Source organism: Muscardinus avellanarius (genome assembly GCF_963383645.1).
Source record: "Muscardinus avellanarius genome assembly, chromosome: 1".
NCBI classification, from domain to species: Eukaryota; Metazoa; Chordata; class Mammalia; order Rodentia; family Gliridae; genus Muscardinus; species Muscardinus avellanarius.
In genome coordinates, this window is record NC_137786.1 from 221,503,030 (window position 1) to 221,522,069 (window position 19,040).

A 19,040-nucleotide genomic window follows, 5' to 3' on the forward strand; every position below is an offset into this window, starting at 1 on the left:
CACCATCTCGCCCGGCAAAGACCTGTTTTTAAGAGGGAGCCTTCTTTAGCCTGGAATTCTGAAGCAGGATTGTCTTGTTGAAATATTAGTGACCTGACCCTCCAACTCTGGATTCCAGAATATAGATCATATTAGTTGCTAATGATTTACTTATAACTGTTTTCAGTCTGTAATAACATAGAAGAATCTGTAGCTTGGGTTGAGAATATACACGCACACAACACTTGGTGTGTTTCCCTCTGGATCCCATACTGTCCTCTCCCCTCCTTGTACATATTATTGAGCTTGTATTTGATATTTCATATTGATACTTAGCATTATTTGAACTGTTTTCTTCATGAAGTCTCCCTTTTCCCCTCCCCTATTTCCTCCCCAATCCCCTTCTACTCTTCTACTTGTTTGGAATTTCTGGGATCAGGTGGGAATGTACACTGGTCTAGCTCTTTGGAAAGAATATTATCAATATTTATGAACATCAGTTACTTTAAAATTAACATAGCTCTTCCACATATTTGCTTTTATCAGCATTTTTGCTTTTCTTCCTGCTTTGCTTTGGAGGAGGACATGCTCCTTTTAGACTGTGGACTCCATGGTGCTGGGAACCAGGTCTGTCTCACTCACCATAGTATGAGAGTTAGCAAAGTGCTGTCTTCTATCAGGTGGGGCCTGGGGGCAGATGTGTGATTAAGTTTAAGTTGTTCTGATTCTAGTTCACCGGATCTTTTAGCACACCACACAGTAGAATTTTGAGTAAAGGAAAGCAATTCTTCTCTCTTAGCTTTGTAGTGAGGAAATCAAAGAGATAATGCCAGCCGGGCATGGTGGCGCACACTTGTAATCCCTGCGCTTGGAAGGCTGAGACAGGAGGATCACACAGTTTCGAAGCCAGCCTCAGCTACTTAGTGAGGCTTTCAGCAACTTAGTGAGACCCTGTTTCCAAATAAAGTATAAAATAGGTCTGGGAGTATAGCCCGGAGGTAGAAAAGCCCCTGGGTCTCACCCCTAGTACCATCAGGTTTCTCAATAGATGTCTCAATAGATAATGCCATCAGGTTTATCAATAGATGTTGCTATTATTATTGGGACAGTGATTTCCCTAAAAAATGCTGACTCTCCAATATTAGTTCCTAAAAGATCCTAACTCTTTTCTCCCTGACAATCTGTGGACTTCATCTCTAGATACTAGAAGGATACTGGGTATTTTTTGTATTACTTTTAAAAATTGCTGCATTGTAATCATATACAAGAGTGAGATTTGTAGTGACACATTCATATGCATGAAGCATAATTTGGTCAGTTTCCTTCCCCATACATCCCTTTTCCCTCCCTTCTTCCCTCCTTGTCCCCTTCTTTAGTCCACTGGTCTCTACTTTATTTTATTTTTTATTTTTGGTGGTACTGGGGTTCCTGGAAGCCCTTCTACCTCCGGGCTACACTCCCAGACCTATTTCTATATTTTTTTTATGTGGAAACAGGGTCTCTTAAGCCAGCGCAGCTGGCTTTGAACCTGCGGGATCCTCCTGTCTCTTCCTCCCAAGCTCGGGGATTACAAGCGTGCGCCACCACGCCCGGCTCTATTTTATTTTTATGAAGTCCTCTTCCTTTTCCTTTTTCTCTCTAGCTTCCACACAGGAAAGGAAACAAAGAACCCTTGACTCTGAGTCTGGTGATTTCACTAGCGTGATGTTCTCCAGTTTTGTCCATTTTCCTGCAAATGACAAACCTCCCTCCTTCTTTAAGGCTGAGCAAAACTCTATGGGGTGTGTGTGTGTGTGTGTGTGTGTGTGTGTGTGTGTGTGTGTGTATGTGTGTGTGTGTGTGTGTGTGTGTGTGTGTGTGTGTGTGTGTGTGTATTTTCTTTATCCATTCATCTATTGATGGGCACCTAAGTTGGTTCCTTAACTTGGCTACTGTGAATTGTGCCACTGTAAACATGGCTATGCTTTAAGAGGTAGAATAGAAGTTACTTCCTTGGGAGACCAAACTTTATTCCCAGGGACTAATTAAATGGTGGTATCCACATTGCTCCAACCTGGGACAAGGCAGTAGCTGGTTCCAGCACTGCCTCAGCAAGTGATCCTTCCAGAGGAGACAATGTGGCTCCCTCAGAGAGCACACAGTCTTAACAGCCCCTGTCTGTCATGTCTACTTTATAAATAATCCTTTTCAGTGGAAGGAGAAAGCTTTTCTCAGCGACTGTGATGATGGCTGTGCATCCCTGAGAGCAGAGGAGGCATTTGCTCTGTGCACAGTGCTTTTTTGAGCTGTCAAAGGCAGAAAAGCAGAGAGCGCTCGGGGTGGTTATGTTGGAAAGGGCACAGCTGGAGCGATGAGCAACTTAGGTGCCAGCGGTACTTCTGTGCCAAATCACCCAAGACTTTGGATCAACTGTGCTTCATCTTTCTGAATCTCAGATCCACTATCACCATGGCAATCGAGAAAAATGATTTCATATGTCATTCCGTTCTTCAGTAAATGACGGAAATGAAGAACAACAAATTCTAGGCTATTTATAAATGAATGACCCACCTTGGGATTTTCACCTAGTTCTATTGTAAAAATCTTTCAGCTTAGATAAATTTATTCAGTCTCTAGCAACTCAGTTTTTTTTTAAACTTGGAATTTCATCAAGGATTCTATAAACATGGAGCAGTGATACTGGGATCACATGCTCGAAGCTGCCCTTAATGACCCTTTCAAACCATCATGGTATAATGTTGGGATGTAAGAATATTCTGGGTACTGGTTGACATCTTCAGATCCAATCAATGTAAGTTACCTATAATTTATTTTTAAGATGAAAAAAGAAAAATGGAACCTAAATTAAAATACAACTGAATTATTTTACCAAAATTCTCATCATGCTCCTTCATGCTACTGAACTTCTTGTCATGTTTTGTCATGAACAATCCAAATAGAAGAAGACTTTCTTTCCTTACTAGTTTTCAATGAATATTTTTTATTCCTCCAAATTTTAATCAGAGAGATATATCAGTGTATTATTTTTGTTTTGGGCATATAAATTCACTGTTCAGCTACTATATACTATTCATAATGATTATATTTTCTGCAAATGCTTATGTTCTATATGAGGAGCAGTATTAGAACATTTGTGTATGTTTGTGGGTGGAGGGGGTACCAGGAATTGAAACCACAGGGCATTCTACCTCTCAGTTATGTCCCCAGCCCATTAAAAATTTTTTTTTTTTTGTGTGTGGAATTGGGTATGGAACCCAGAGGCCTTCTACCTCCAGGCTATACCCCCAACCTATTTTATATTTTATTTGGAAACAGGGTCTCACTAAGTTGCTGAGAGGCTCACTAAGTAGCTGAGGCTGGCTTCAAACCTGTGTGATCCTCCTGTCTCAGCCTCCCAAGAGCGGGGATTACAAGCGTGCACCACAACACCTGGCTTGTTTATTTGAATTTTTGAAACAGGGTCTTGTTAGTTTGCTGAGAGTCTAAGTTGCTGAGGCTGTCCTCAAGCCTGTGATACTCGTGTCTCAGCTTCTTAAGTACTGAGATTACAAGTGTGAGTTACCATACTCTGCTACTATTAGAACATTTTTTAATGATTATAGTGATATTGTACCTATATCAAGAGATGAGGCTGATGATCAGAGAAGCCACTTATTAAATGCTCATCATATCCAGGGTCTTACAAACATTTGACACGCACTATTTTCATGTCCTCTCTGCAACCTTAGGTTGTAGCAAAATTTTTACTTAAAAAATTATGGTAGTTTTAAAAACTGACACATAATAATTGAAAGTACTCTTATTCTTAATTTGTAGATAAGAACATTGAAGCTTTGAGAAATGGTTCATATTTACCTGGCCAATAAATAGCAGAAGAAGTAGTCAAAAGCAGATGTGTTTTTGTGACAATATAGTGTAGAAAAGCCCACAGACTTTGTGACAGACTGCCTGGGTACAACCTCCAAACTCTGCTCTTCCACTTATTCTATTTTTTTAAAATTTTATTGGTGCATTGTAGTCATACATCTTAATGGAGTACAAGATGGTAGAGGCATACACAGATAAATGGATTACAAAACTATGGGATATGTGCACAATGGAATTTTACTCTGCCACTCTTATTTTTTTTTTTTTTTTGTGGTATTAGGAATGGAACCCAGGGGCATTCTACCTCTGAGATACACCCCCAGCCCTATTTTTTTTGAAACAGCGTCTTACTAAGTTGCAGAGGACCTAAGTAGCTGAGGCTGGCCGCGAACCTTTGATCCTCCTATCTCAGCCTCCCAAGTAGAGAGATTACGAGCATGTGCCACCACACCAGGCTGCCACTTATATTCCACTTGTGCTTCTCAAAAAATGATGTGGGAGGGAGAAAGCAATGCAAAGACTTGATATATCCTCCCAGGAGTTGTTACATGTGCGTCTCACTTTCTCCTTCTGCAAAATGAGAATCAAAGAGGAATATACCTCGTGGGCTGATGTGAGGATTAATTTAGCGGATAGCTGTAAAGCACTTTGGACAGTGCTTGGCAAAGACTAAATGCTGTGGAAGTGTTTGCTCTATTACTGCCATTGGTGACCCTGGCCAGAGAGTTCTGTTCTGAAAAATTTCCATCAGCCTGCCACTTGCAGAAACTGTATTTGCCTTTTTTTTTTGGTGCTACTGGGGTTCCTGGAAGCCCTTCTACCTCCAGGCTACATTCTAGATCTATTTTTATACTTTTTAATTTGGAAATAGGGTCTCTTAAGCCAGTGCGGCTGGCTTCGAACCTGGCAATCCTCCTGTCTCCGCCTCCCAAGCATGGGGATTACAAGCGTGTGCCACCATGCCTGGCTCTGTATTTGCCAGAGAGATGAGAGAGAGAGAGAGAGAGAGAGAGAGAGAGAGAGAGAGAGAGACATGGAGAGATGGAGAGAGAGAGATGGAGAGAGAGAGAGAGAGAGAGAGAGAGAGAGAGAGAGAGAGGGAGGGAGGGAGGGAGGGAGGGAGAGAGAGATATGGAGAGAGAGAGAGAGAGAGAGAGAGAGAGAGAGAGAGAGAGAGAGAGAGAGAGAGAGAGAGAGAGGCTTTCTGAGTAGCACAGAAATTATTTCCAGTATTCCTCATGTCTGGATGTCTCTTCCATCTTCTGATACTTAATGCCTCTCTTGTAATTCCCTCTTTTAATTCTTGCTAAACATCTACAAGTTACCAAACTTTAGATGTTTAGCAAGTTGAAAGATTGGCTACTTTAAGAAGACCTGTATTTCTAGGAAAAGCATAGAGGGTGGGGAGAGTTAATGACAGATACCTTTAAACTAAAGCTAAGATAGTTACAAGCATTTTCTTAATATAATTTGGAGAATAAAGGGGAGGTAGATATATAGACATATGCCCTATGAGATTATACTTGATAACTAGTTAGGATAGGGCATCTGAGTTGGTTGCAGTGGTACACACCTGTATCTTAGTACTTGGTAGGTAGAGACAGGAGGATCACAGGTTTTAGGTCAGCTTCAACTTAGTGAGGCCCTTAGCAACTTAGTGAAACCTGTTTCAAAAATAAAAAATAAAATAGGGCTGGGGTGGATCTCAGAGGTAGAATATCTCTGGCTTCAATCCCCAATACCAGGAAAAGTAAATTAAAAAATAAAAGGGCAATGGTTCACTCTATCATTGTAGCTTCTTTTATGTAGCTAATAGGCAGATAGGCAATCACATGCTTCTCATCAATTCACTGATTTATTTTATTTTACTTTAGCCCTCTGTGTGTATTGTAGATGGACTGGCAGTCTTTAATTAGAATGATTTAACAATATTGGGAAAGCAAAACCGAGACACATATTAAATTATAGAAACTGGGGGAAAAGTAAATTGGGTTGGCTGCCTAGACATGATGCTGTCCCCAACATGGGTGCAGAAGGGGATAAATATCGGGGAAAGAAGTGGAGCCTCCAGTAGCAACCAGGGCACTTTCTCCCAAGCCTGCCTCAGTTTGCTTAAGATCAATTTCTGTTATTGAAAAAACAGACTCATGGCATAGAAAACCTCATTGTAAAGTCCAAGAAGGAAGTTTTAATTGAAAGAGTATGGGCCACATATGCAAGTATTTCGGGAGACCCTATATATTCTTTTTTTCTTTTTTTTTTTTTGGTGGTTCTGGAGATTGAACCCAAGGGCATTCTAATTATGAGTTGTCTTTGCAGTTCCATTTTATTATTTTTATTTTTAACAGGGTCTCACAAAGTTATGGTGGGCCTCTGCAAGTTGCTGAGGCTGGCCGTGAACCTGTGATCCTCCTATCTCTGCCTCCCAAGTACTGGGATTGCAAGCATGTGCCACCATGCTAGGGTTTTGATATTCCAAGTTCTTAATTTTCTCAAATGCCATCTTATTTATGCTGCACATGATCAGATACACCTCAATTTGAATTAGAAAATCAGTGTCTATCAAAGTGTTCAGTATCATCTGCAACAAAATTGTAAATTGAGATATTAAAGTTATTTTCAGCTACTAGCTTAAATGTCTAAATGATGCTAAAATTAACGGACATATGTTCTCATTTTATGCTTCACAGAATAACTCTGCATAGGACTTTTGCAGCAGAAGAGAGTGAAGAAGAACAAGGGACGTGGGATTGCCAGAGGAAATTGCCACGTTTCTACACCCTGGAATTATTTTTTTTAATGTGTGTTTCTTTTTTTTTGGTGGTACTGGGGTTCCTGGAAGCCCTTCTACCTCTGGGCTACACTCCCAGACCTATTTTATACTTTTTATTTGGAATCAGGGTCTCTTAAGCCAGCGCGGCTGGCTTCGAACCTGCTGGCTTCGAACCTGCGCGATCCTCCTGTCTCTGCCTCCCAAGTGCGGGGATTACAAGCGTGCGCCACCACGCCCTGCTTATGTGTGTTTCTTTTAATGTGGTAGGCAATACTGTGCCAGCATTCTAAGTGTCCTTGGAATCTATGGGAATACCACACAATAGTACGGAGTTTTTCATGCTGGGACTCTCACAAAATCCGGAGGTTCAAAGAATTCTCTTTGTGGTCTTTCTGGTGATCTTTGTGGTCACGGTGTGTGGCAATATGCTCATTTTGGTCACCATCACCTCCAGCTCCATCCTGGCTTCCCCTATGTATTTTTTCTTAGCAAACCTATCCTTTATTGACACCTGCTATTCTTCATCTCTGGCCCCTAAACTCATTGCTGACTCCTTGCATGAGGGGACAACCATATCTTACGAGGGCTGCATGGTCCAGCTCTTTGGAGCCCATTTCTTGGGAGGTGTTGAGATCATTCTTCTCACAGTGATGGCTTATGACCGCTATGTGGCCATCTGCAAGCCCCTGCACTACCCGACTGTCATGACCAGGCACCTCTGTACCATGCTGGTGGGGGTGGCTTGGCTGGGGGGCTTCCTGCATTCATTGGTCCAGCTTCTCCTGGTTCTTCGGTTGCCCTTCTGTGGCCCCAACATCATCGATCATTTTGTCTGTGACTTGTACCCTCTGCTGGAGCTTGCCTGCACCAACACGTACTTCATCGGTCTGCTGGTGGTGGCCAACAGTGGCGTGATCTGCCTGTTGAACTTCCTCATGCTGGCTGCCTCTTACCTCGTCATCCTGCGCTCCCTGAGGTCCCACAGTGCAGAGGGGAGGCGCAAAGCCCTCTCCACCTGCGGAGCCCACTTCACTGTCATTGCCTTGTTCTTTGTACCTTGTATATTTAGTTATATGCGCCCGTCGTCTACATTATCTGTAGACAAACACATGGCAGTATTTTATGGTATTCTGACACCTATGCTGAATCCACTCATTTATACCCTGAGAAATGAAGAGGTGAAAAATGTCATGAGAAAGCTCTTTACGCGGTAAGAAATCGCAGGTAGATATAAATGGTAAAGCAGGAATAAAAGGAACTTTATTTCTGTAAGCAAGACAACCAAGGCCTACATTATAGTGCCGTATATCATCTTATTTCATCTTATCAATTCTTTCATTTTTTGGTAGACTTTTATGGTTTATTTAGACTTTTAGTTTGAATTACATCCTTTCATTATAAAATGACTATGGAATATAGATGGCCTGAATTACTGTTAATCAAATTTGATAAATGAGGAAATTGTGTTGTGTGATATGGTTAATTGATTAATCAACATTAGCTAGTTTTGAATCTCAAAGTCAATTTTTATAAAAAAATTATACTTTTATTGGTGCATTTTAACTTTTTAATCATAATGAAATTTAAGTGATACATTCATAGTGCACATATCACTTGGTGTATTTTTCACATTCAGATCTTTGAATAGCAATCCATGTTCATATCATTAACTGAGCTGCAGAAAGATGAGGCAAGATATAACTCAACTCTGCTATGGAGATCAGTGTGAAAGCTTCTCAGAATATTAAGAATGGAACTTCCATATGAGTCATTTATAGCACTCTTGGCTATCTTTCCAAAGGAATTGATCTCAGAATATTGCATTGGCACAAGCATATCCATGTTTATAGTAGCACAATTCACAGTGGCCAAATTATGGAACCAGCCTAGGTGCTTGTTGTCAGTAGATGAATGGAAAGCAAAGCTGTGCTATATATGCATAATGGACTTTTACTCAGCCACAAAGAACATAATTATGTCATCTGTAGGAAAATGAGTGAAACATGAGATTGTTATGCTAAGTGAGATTAGGCAGTCTCAGAAAGCGAACAGCTGAATGTCTTCTCTCATATGTAAAAGTTTGAGAAAAATCTGGGAAAAAAAAAGAGACCTCAGATAAAGGAGGAGAGACCACAATGGAGCAATGGAGGGGTTTAGGAAAGAAGGAGACTTGATGAAGGGGACGGTTTAAATAGTGCTACAAACAAATATGAAATCATCAATACCAAGCTCAAGAATGTGTATGGGGAAAGGGAAGGAGTGGGGTGGGGTCCAGAAGGAAACACACCAGGTGCTGTGTGTGTATATGCTTCTATCACTTCATACCTCGGTGTGATGTATAATTAAAATGTACCAATAAAAGTATATTAAAAAAGAGTATATGCGTTAACAGAATCTTATGACCCCAAAATAAAAAGCTATAACTCAGTTTCTTTGTGCTTCTCTGGACCACAGCGGCCTCCTGTGGTCCAGGCCAGGCTTCTGTTCCTTCCCAGCACACACTGTGCCATCAGTCTTGTGGCTGCACACTACAACCACAGAATAAGAGCTTGGCTCTGGAGAGAGAGTAACCTGAGTCTGGATCTTTTTGCCTGTGCTTCCTAGTAGCCTGACTGTGAGTGAATATCAAAATCTCTGTAGGCCTTTGATGCCCATCTTTACAGTAAAAGTAAAGAGATTTTAGATTCCACGTATGTGACATCACGCAGTATTTGACTTTACGTGTCTGGTTTATTTTACTTAGCATAATGTCCTCCAGGCAATGCACTTCATAGCAAATGATAGGGTGGCCTTCTTTGAGAAGGCTTTAACTAGATATCTCAATACAACACAGAAAAAATGGCGAAGATAGTATGTGCTTTAAAGTGTTATCATGAGGATTAAGTTAGATAATTTATATGAAGTTTAAATTCAGTTTCTGACACATAGTAAACTCCCAGTAAACTTCCTCCTCCTCCTCCTTCTCCTCTTCCTCCTTCTTCCTTTTTTGGTAGTGGGGATTGTACCCTGGAGCATTCTACTTCTGAGTTACACTCCCAGTACTTTTTATTTTATTTTTACTGAAACAGGGTCTTGATAAGTTACTGAGGGTCTTGCTAAGTTGCTGAGACTGGTCTTGAACCTGCAATCCTCCTGTTTCAGCCTCCCAAGTACTGAAATTACCTGGCTCCCAGTGTGTTTATTTGATATTATTTTGTCTTCTTGAGCCCTTTTCCATACTTCCATAACAAGTGGCTTTCCTTTGCCTTCCTATCTCTATTAGGTTTGAAATGTATGCTGCCTTTACAGAGAATAATTTATTTTTTGTGAGCAATGCAAAATGGCATTTTCTTTCATTTTCTGTTTCAGACTCCAAGGGATTCTTGTGTTTTGAAATCTGAAATTGGTGTCCATTTTTATTTCATCTTTTTCCTGGCTTCACAAATGCTTTCTATATTTATTCTAAACCTTTGCCATTGCTGTTGGTGAATATTCATTAAACAGTGTTGGGCTTAACTGTAGTATATTTGTGCATATGTAAAAACATACTCTGGAGCCTGCCATGGTGGCACACTTCTGTAATCCCAGCATCTGGGAGGCTGAGACAGGAGGATCGCGGTTCGCGGACAGTCTCAGCTACTACTAAGTGATGGCCTTTGCAACTCAGTGAGACACAGTTTCAAAATAAAGAATAAAAAATAGGGCTGGGGGGCTGTAGCTTGGAAGTAGAATGACACTGGGTTCCATTCCCAGTACCACAACAAACAAACAAACAAACAAACAAACAAACAAACAACTCTGCTCTAATTTATTTTCCAATCCTTCTTTCATCCTATCCTCCTCCCTCTTCCTAATCACCTTTCTCTGCCTTACTGATCTATCTTCTAATTTCATGGATTCTCCCTTTTCCCTTTTTTTCCTCCTAGTTTCCACATACGAGAGAAAATATAGAATACTTTTCAACAAAGTCTGATTTATTTTGCTCAAAATTATGGTCTCCAGTTTCATCCATTTTCCTGCAAATGATGTCATACAGCAGAGTTTTATCTAGTCAAAATGTCACCTTGTGAGAGTGTGGCCTTCCATACTTTGATCTTTTGTTTGTCAAATAATCTGTAATTTACCCTGTTGCAACGTATCTACTTTTTTATGGTTCTGGGTACTGAGCCCACGGACTTGCACTTGCCGGGCAAGTGCTTGATCACTGGGCCACAACCCCAGCCTCAAACACACCTTTGAACTAAGAAGAAAAAGTGAGCTAGATAGTATTAGAAGTATTCAGAATCAATCTTTAAGAACCAATAAGTTTGGCAGATTAAAAAGAAATAATTCTTGCTTTACCCTCAAACATCTATACTTAACAAAAGCACCAGCTGCTGAGTTTTTAGGCAAAATACATATTGTCATCATTTACTTGGTCACATATGGTTAGGCTAATTCATAATTCCTAGGTTAAAGTGAGACTTTGAATTCCATATTAATTCACATAAAATATGCATAGATGGAAGGTTGGCCTCAATCCTGTAAAAAACAGAGACGTGCGGCCCGTGCAGAAATTTAAAGAAAAATGAGGAGCTGAGCATGGTTGGGAGGCTGAGCCAAGAGGATCACAGGGTTGAGGACGTCTTCAGCAAGGGGTGAGACTCATCAACCTAGAGAGATCCTGTTTAAGAATAAAGACGAAATAGCGCTGAGGGTTCAGCTTGGAGTTAGAATGCCTCTGGGTTGAATCCCCAGTACCAAAACAAACAAACAAAATTAGGATCCTGCTTTGTATAATTATGAAAATAAATTCCAGATGAAAAAAATTTAAACTCAAAAATTATTTTTCAAAAACTATCAAAATATAATATTTGAGAATATAATCGTGATTTAGGCTAGGAAAGACTTTTGAAATGCGATATAAAAATAGATCAACAGTGTGGCTACTTAAATATCCCATTACTGACTTGGAGAAGATACTTGAATCTATACAACAGCCAAATAAGCAGAATGCAAAAAGCCAAAGCTAAAACAAAAACAAAAAACCCAAGAAATAAGACAAAACATTAAATAATCAATAGATGACCAAGCAATCAAATGAATAAAAATTTATAATTTATAGTATTTTTGTGGTACTGAGTACGGAACCCAGGGAATTCTACCTCTAAGCTATACTCTATAAGCCACAGGCTATTTCTTCAAATACAACTGGTTCAGGCAGAGAAAGAAACCATTAGTTTCAAAAAAAAATTTCCTGTGGGATGAGAATAAAACATTCATGGAGTTATAAATTATTGACAAATCACTAGCTGATTCTTTGCACACTCAGCATTTTTAGCATAACTTGCCTGTGAAAGGGAGTCCACCCACAAATGAGTTTTTAAACAATGAAGGTCAAAAAATCTCAAACAGAGAATTTCAAAGCAAGTGTAAGAAATTTAAAACAAATGTAGGAAATTAAATTGTTTATATTCAGAGAAAGTAGTATAGGGTTTAGTAAAGCAAAAAAACCTCTTCCCTCCCTCCTTCCCTTCTTCCTTCCCTCCCTCCCTCTCTCCCTTCCTTCCTCCCTCCTTCCCTTCTTCCCTTCTTTCCCTTCTTTCTTCTTTCTTCTTTTTCTCTTTCTGCTGTTGGATATTGAAGCTAGGGGCATTCTACCTTTGAGCCACATCCTCAGCCCTTTTTTTTTAAATTTAGAAACAGGGTCTTGCTAAGTCCCTGAGGGTCTCTCTTGTATCTGAGACTGGCTACAAACTTGTAATTAACCTTCCTGTCTTAGCCTCCCAAGTACTGGCATTATAGGTGTGTGCCACCATACCCAATAGCAAAAACACTTCGAGTTAGACTAACTTGCACTTGAATTCTGTCTAGGCCACTTTCTAGATAAAAAGTTTAAGCCAAATTTATCTAATTAAATTTTAAGTGTTCTTACTGCAGAAACAGTAACTATTATGTGAGGTAATGTGGTATATATACACAATGGAGTATTATTCATTTATAAAAATCATAAAATCCTGCAACTTGTGGCAACATGAATGGGACTAGCAGACATGTAAAGGAAATGAGCTAGACATACAAAGACATATATTGCATGCTCTTACCCATCTGAATGCTATACAGGTTGATCTCATAGGAGTTGAAAGCAGATTATTGACCACTAGACGTTACAAAGGAATGGGAGGAGAAGTAACGAGGGGAGGTTAGATAATGAGTACCCAAGTATAGTTACACAGGAGGAATATATATTAATGTTCTGTAGGATAGTACGGTGACTCTAATTCACAATTTTATTATATAATTCATGATAAACTAGAAGAGAGGAGTTTAAAGATTCCCTATGCAAAGAAATGATAAGCAACTAAGGAGATGAAAATGATAACCACCCTGATTTGACCACTTCCCCTTACATACATGTGTCAGGTTATCACACTGTACTGCATTAATATACACAATTCGTATGTTCACTACAAATTTGATGCAGACAGGATAATCGACAATCCCAATTTTAATCAGTCAAGAAGGATAGTACGTCTCTATAAAATATCACTAGATATTCTTCTTGCCTAAATACACAAATCGCAAGGTTTACTTATTACTGGCTTTCATTATTGGACCCCAGAGCTTTTTCATAACCTTTTTTACTTCTTCATTTCGGAAGGTGTAGATCAAAGGGTTCAACATGGGTGTTACTAGGGTGCAAAACACAGTCATGGCTTTGTCCGTGGGTAAGGAGGTCACAGGTCTCAGGTATAGGTATGAACAAGGAACAAAGAACAGGACAACAACAGTGATATGAGAGGTGCAGGTCGACAGGGCTTTGCGACGACCTTCAGAGCTATGAGTCCTCAGGGAGCACAGGATGACCACATAGGAAGCCAGCAACATGGAGAAAATGAGAAAACACAGTGATCCGCTGTTGGCAGTGATCAGGGGCCCCAAAATGTGGGTGTCTGTGCAAGCGAGCTCCAGGAGAGCTATTAAATCACACATAAAGTGGTCGATGATGTTGGGGCCACAGAATGGCAACTGGGCCATGAATAAAATCTGTATCCCTCCATGAATAAAGCCCAAGACCCCTGCCATCGCCACCAGGCAGCAGCACACAGATTGTCTCATGATGGACATGTAGTGCAGAGGCTTGCAGATGGCGACATAGCGGTCAAAGGCCATGGCCATTAGCAAGATGATCTCCATCGCAGCAAAACAGTGTTCAGCAAAGAGCTGCGTCATGCAGCCATTGAAGGATATGGTGTTCTTTTCAGAGATCAAGCCAAAGATCATTTTGGGCACTATGGAGGAAGAGTAGACACTATCTATGATGGATAGATAAGACAGAAAAAAGTACATGGGAGAACCGAGGGCCGGGCTCATGAAGATGGTAATGGAGATGAGTGTGTTACCTGCCAGTGTGATCAGATAGGTCATTAAGAACACAACAAATAAGAATTTCTGCAGTTCTGGATTTTGGGTCAGGCCCAGCAAGATGAATTCTGTCACATTGCTCATCTTTCCCATCAACTTAGCTTTGGTTGTAGATATATGATTGATCTGAAAAAAAGTCAAGTATTTCTGACTGATGATATTTTATATTCAGTGTTAAAATCCTTCTTTCATTAGACTTCTCTGAAATTGATGTTGCTACACTTTTTACTCACTTTTTCTCTTTCACAGCTAGTTGTAAAGAACAGAAGGAGATTAGATTTCTAATGAATTTTAGTGAATGAATTTGTAAGTACAAGAAAGCACAAGGTTATTATGAATTTGGCTTGCGGTTGTTTTCCAAACTTTCCTTCTTGCTTAAAAAAATCTCTGAGGTGGAGTTCTTTCATTGCTGGGAGAGGGAAAATGATACCAATATGATTATTTTGAAGTTATATTTGTCTAGCATCATGGACATCTGTAAGTACATGAACACAATATTCTATTAAAGTCAACTTTGTCTCAAATACCAAAGTGCATAGTCTTGCTAAATTGAAACCAGCTGCATTTTGTGGCTTATGATTCCTTCCTATCATAGGACTGTAAATACACAAAGTGACAGAGACAGAGCTGTAGACGCAGTTTTTCTTTTTGAATGCTGAAGAGCTGTCTTTACCATAGATCACTGAGCATAATTTGTTCAATAGTCTTAGATGCTGCGTCTGTCTCTACATCACCCTTTCTTTGATGTTTCTTCTTTCCACACACTTAGATGTGGATAAATAAATGGTACAAGTTTCCCCTAAAAGTTAATATTTCACAAATACAGTTTCCACATAGTTGAACCATTACTGCATATAGAATTAGCTTTGGATTAGATAAATATCCATACTCTAGTCTTATAAGTGGAATAAGACACGGGTTACCCTGAGTTTTCTACTGACATGACTTAAATATTAGGGTCAGCGAAGAAAGTACAATTTTCCTTTGAGGGTAAATTTCAGTCCGTAAAGATAAAATTTTAGTCTTCATTGCAATCTGGTAGTATATTGAATATATACAAAAATATATTATTTTCCTGAGTGAATTAGGAGTGGATTTTTAAGAGTAAGTCCATGTTTTTCCAAAACGTCATGAGGTGTTTTATTCTTTCTCTGCTTTTCCTTCTTTCTCCAATCTTTCCTCAAAACAAAGCAGAAGCATTTTCCAAACCAAACCAAACCACATAATTTTCTAAAAACTAAAAATTCTGGAAACAGAAGTTAGCACCATGACCTCTCTTCAAAAAAATGAAGAAGCTATCTTTGGTTTTTTAGGAAATCTCATTCCCTTAATTGTTTCCTTTCTATTCTTGGCTCCTAGATGGTAAATATGTGATTATTTATCCTTTTTTTAAAATAAACTTTTATGTGTGCATTGTAATTGTATATCATATGAAGCTCATAGTGATAGAAACACACATGCACACAGCACTTGTATTTTCCTCTGGATCTCTTCCTACGCCCTCTCCCTCCCCATGCATCTTATTGTTGATTATTTCATGTATATACATAGCATTACTTGAACTGTTTCCTTCATCAAGTCTCTCCCCCCTCCCTTAGTACCCTTATACTATTTTAGTGGAATCTCTTATTTACTTGAAGTCTCTCTTGTTTCCCATACAACTGCTTACTATCAGAGATTGGCTGATCTGTTTAGTATAATACTCTTTAGTTCCATCTGTTTTGCTGCAAATGACAAAATTTTGTTTTTCCTCATGACTGAGTAAAATTTAATTATTCTTAATAGGTTTAATTCACAAATACTAACTTTAAAGTGGGAATGTGGAAGTCATTACAAACAGAACTGTACAGAATATATATATATATATATATATATATATATATATATATATATATATATTAGTGAGACATAAATATTAACCACAATGCTTGAAAAGTGACCTGTCCTTCTTAACAGCATCTGGTCTGGCAAAATTACAGACAGTACTTTCTATTGATATTTTAATGTTATCCTGTTTAAATTAATTTTAATGGAATAACATCAAACTTCCAATTAAATATGTAACCACAAAAACCACTTAAGTGAAAATAAATTAGCTAAAGCATGTTAAAATTTGGGAGAATAAAGTAGTTTTACTCACCCAGTTAAAGTGGATTGCAGATTCCTCTGTTGCTTGTTTTTAGACTGAGTACTGGCCATATTTTCTTCCCTCTGGGTATGTGCAATACAACTTTCAATGGATCCATAATTTAACAAGCAGGACATTTAAATGATTATCTCTCTAGACAACTCTTCTGTTTGGATTGTTTTAGTTTTGTCTGTTCTCATTGTCAATTTGAACTTATTCAGCATAAATGAGATATTTTACTTAGGCAACTTTGATAGCTCTAGTATTTAATTCTTACTAATTTTTTGTTTTCTATGAAAGCATAAGTAATCATTTGAAGTATATTTAATCCAAATTAAAAACAATAGGAATAAAGAAAAATTATCCAAATCAAGAAGAGTTAGTATATTCAAACATAAAATATATAAGTGAATCCACTTGGTTGGATATTGTTTTCTCAATCAATTTGGCCATATTGTTACTTCCTAGGAGCCCATGAGTTATGTCGAAAGAGAATTATGTTCACTCCTGACTCGTTTCTCCCGTCAACTCTATTTCTGAAAAAACCCACTAAACCCCACTGTAGTGTTTCCTAAACAAGTCTGCATCCTTTTTGTGCATGGCTTTCTGCTGCCATTTGCTCACAGACCTTTTTTAAATTTTTCTTCATGGACTCTAGAGAAATGTTTAAATCAACTTCAGGATTTGGTAAAGATTAAACCTCTCAAATACCCAGAGGATCAATATTTGGCTCTGCTGAAATCTTTGCCAAGGCGACATCAAAGTCTTTTGTTTACTCCCTGTTGGTATCCACAAATATCACTAGTGGCTAGTCTTAGGAATGCAGTTGAGTTAGGCAGAAAGATGCATTAGGTTAAGTTTAGGATTAGACCTGAGTCGTATAATTTTGGAAGCTTCTTTTTAGTGTTTCTTTGCTAATTGTGATATTGTTGAGCCTGACATAGAATATGGGGTGAGATCTTCATTATTGGCAGATAATAACATGATCTTATATATGTAAGATCCTAAAGACTTCATAAAAAACTATTAGAACCAACTGATTAATTCAGTAAAGTTATAGGACACAAAATAAACATACAAATACAACATGCAAATATTAGTAGTGTTTCTAGGCAGTAACAGCAAACTATCTGAAAAAGAAGTAAAAAAGACAATTCCAGTTTACAATAGCTATAAAAAGATAAAACACCTGGAAATAACCAAAGATATGGAGTATCTCTACTAAGAAAACTATAAACTATTAATGAAATAAATTGAAGAAGACACAAATAAATGGCAAGATAGCACATGTCCACAGATTAGAAGAATTAATATTGTGAAAATGTCTTAACTACACAAAGTAATTATAGATTCAATGAAATCCCATTAAAACACTAATAAAATTTTTCAAAGCATTAGAAAAAATCATAAAATTTGTATGAGATCACAAAAGTCCTTGAATAGCCAAAGCAATCTTGAACAAAACTTAAAAATAACCCAAACATCATGGTACTGGTATAAAAACAGACACAAAGACCAATGCAACAGGAACAATGATACATGAATATCCATGTTTATAGCAGTACAACCCACAGTAGCAAAATTATGAAACAACTTAGAGTTTCATCAGTAGATGAATGGATAAAGAAAATGTGATATACAGACATGATAGAATTTTACCAAGCTATAAAGAACAGAAATAGGTCATTTGCAGAAACTGTTTTCATCCATTATGCTAAGTGAGATCATCCAGTCTCAGAAAGTCAATGGTTGCATGTTTTTTCTCATTTGTGGAAGCTAGGGAGAAAATAGGAAAGAAGAGGGACCTCAGATAAGAGGAGAGAGACTAGTAGAAGAATGGAAGAATCTGGGGAGGGCGGTGGGTGGGGGAAAAAGGAGGCTTGATGAAGGAAACAGTTGAAATAATGCTATGTTCATATATAATGAGGAAGATGGGACAGGAGGTGAAGAGGAAAACACCTCAATGGTCATGATTTACATACACACAAAATTATCCAAGCCAATCACTGTGCTGAGCATGGGAAGGAGGGTGGAGTGAATAGAGAGGGGACTGGGGGAAGGCTCAGTGAGTGCTATGTGCATGCATATCTCTATCATCATGAACTTCAACAAGTTGTAGGATTACAAAAAATGCACCGATAAAAAATAACAAAACACCTGAATAGACATTTCTCAAAAGAAGACAATGATTGGCCAGTAGGCGTAGTAGAAAATTATAAGCATCACTAATCATCATTGAAATGCATATTAAAACCATAATGCGAGAACAACTTTTCCTAGTTAGAATTATTATTATGAAAAAGATAAAAAAGATGACAAGTATTAATGAGGATGTTGGTAGGAATATAAATTAGTATAGCCATTATGGAAAATAGTATGCAGGTCTCTCAAAATTTAAAAGTAGAACTACCACAAAATGCATGGATCCTACTTCTGAGTATACACCCAAAGGAAATGAAAGCACTATGTTAAAGAGATATTTGGACTTCTATGTTTGCCACAGTAATATTTACAGTAGCTTAGATATGGTATCAACCGAGGAGTCCAGAAACTGGAGAATGGATAAATGTGGTAGACATATAGTGTGCGATGCTATTCAGCCATAAAGAAGGAAATCCTGCCAACTGCTGCAGCATGGACGCACCTGCGGGACTTTATGTAAACCAAATATAGAAAGACAAATACTGCTTGATCTCACTCACATGTGAAATCTGAAAATGCTGATCTCATAGAGGTAGAGTAGGATATTGATTACCCAGAGGTCAGGTAAATTAGGGGTGATGTTGAGGAATGTGGTTAAAGGATATAAAATTGCAGTTAGATAAAAATAAGTTCAGAAGATTTTTTTGTACAGCATAGTGATTATAGTTAATGAATACAGATGAACGAAATACAAAATTATGGGTTATA

General features: G+C 38.4%; 2 protein-coding genes across 2 annotated transcripts; one reads left to right on the forward strand and one right to left on the reverse strand.

The window, feature by feature from the left end:
• Positions 1-6,924: 6,924 nt before the first annotated feature.
• Positions 6,925-7,833, forward strand: LOC308265780 (olfactory receptor 4C3; the record flags this gene model as incomplete). Its single annotated transcript, XM_080699694.1, has 1 exon — positions 6,925-7,833. One exon carries the CDS (start codon positions 6,925-6,927, stop codon positions 7,831-7,833), a length of 909 nt encoding a protein of 302 aa, XP_080555820.1.
• A 5,332-nt stretch (positions 7,834-13,165) lies between these two features.
• Positions 13,166-14,095, reverse strand: LOC308265671 (olfactory receptor 4C45-like; the record flags this gene model as incomplete). The annotated part of the gene is made up of 1 exon (XM_080699476.1): positions 13,166-14,095. One exon carries the CDS (start codon positions 14,093-14,095, stop codon positions 13,166-13,168), a length of 930 nt encoding a protein of 309 aa, XP_080555602.1.
• Positions 14,096-19,040: the final 4,945 nt, after the last annotated feature.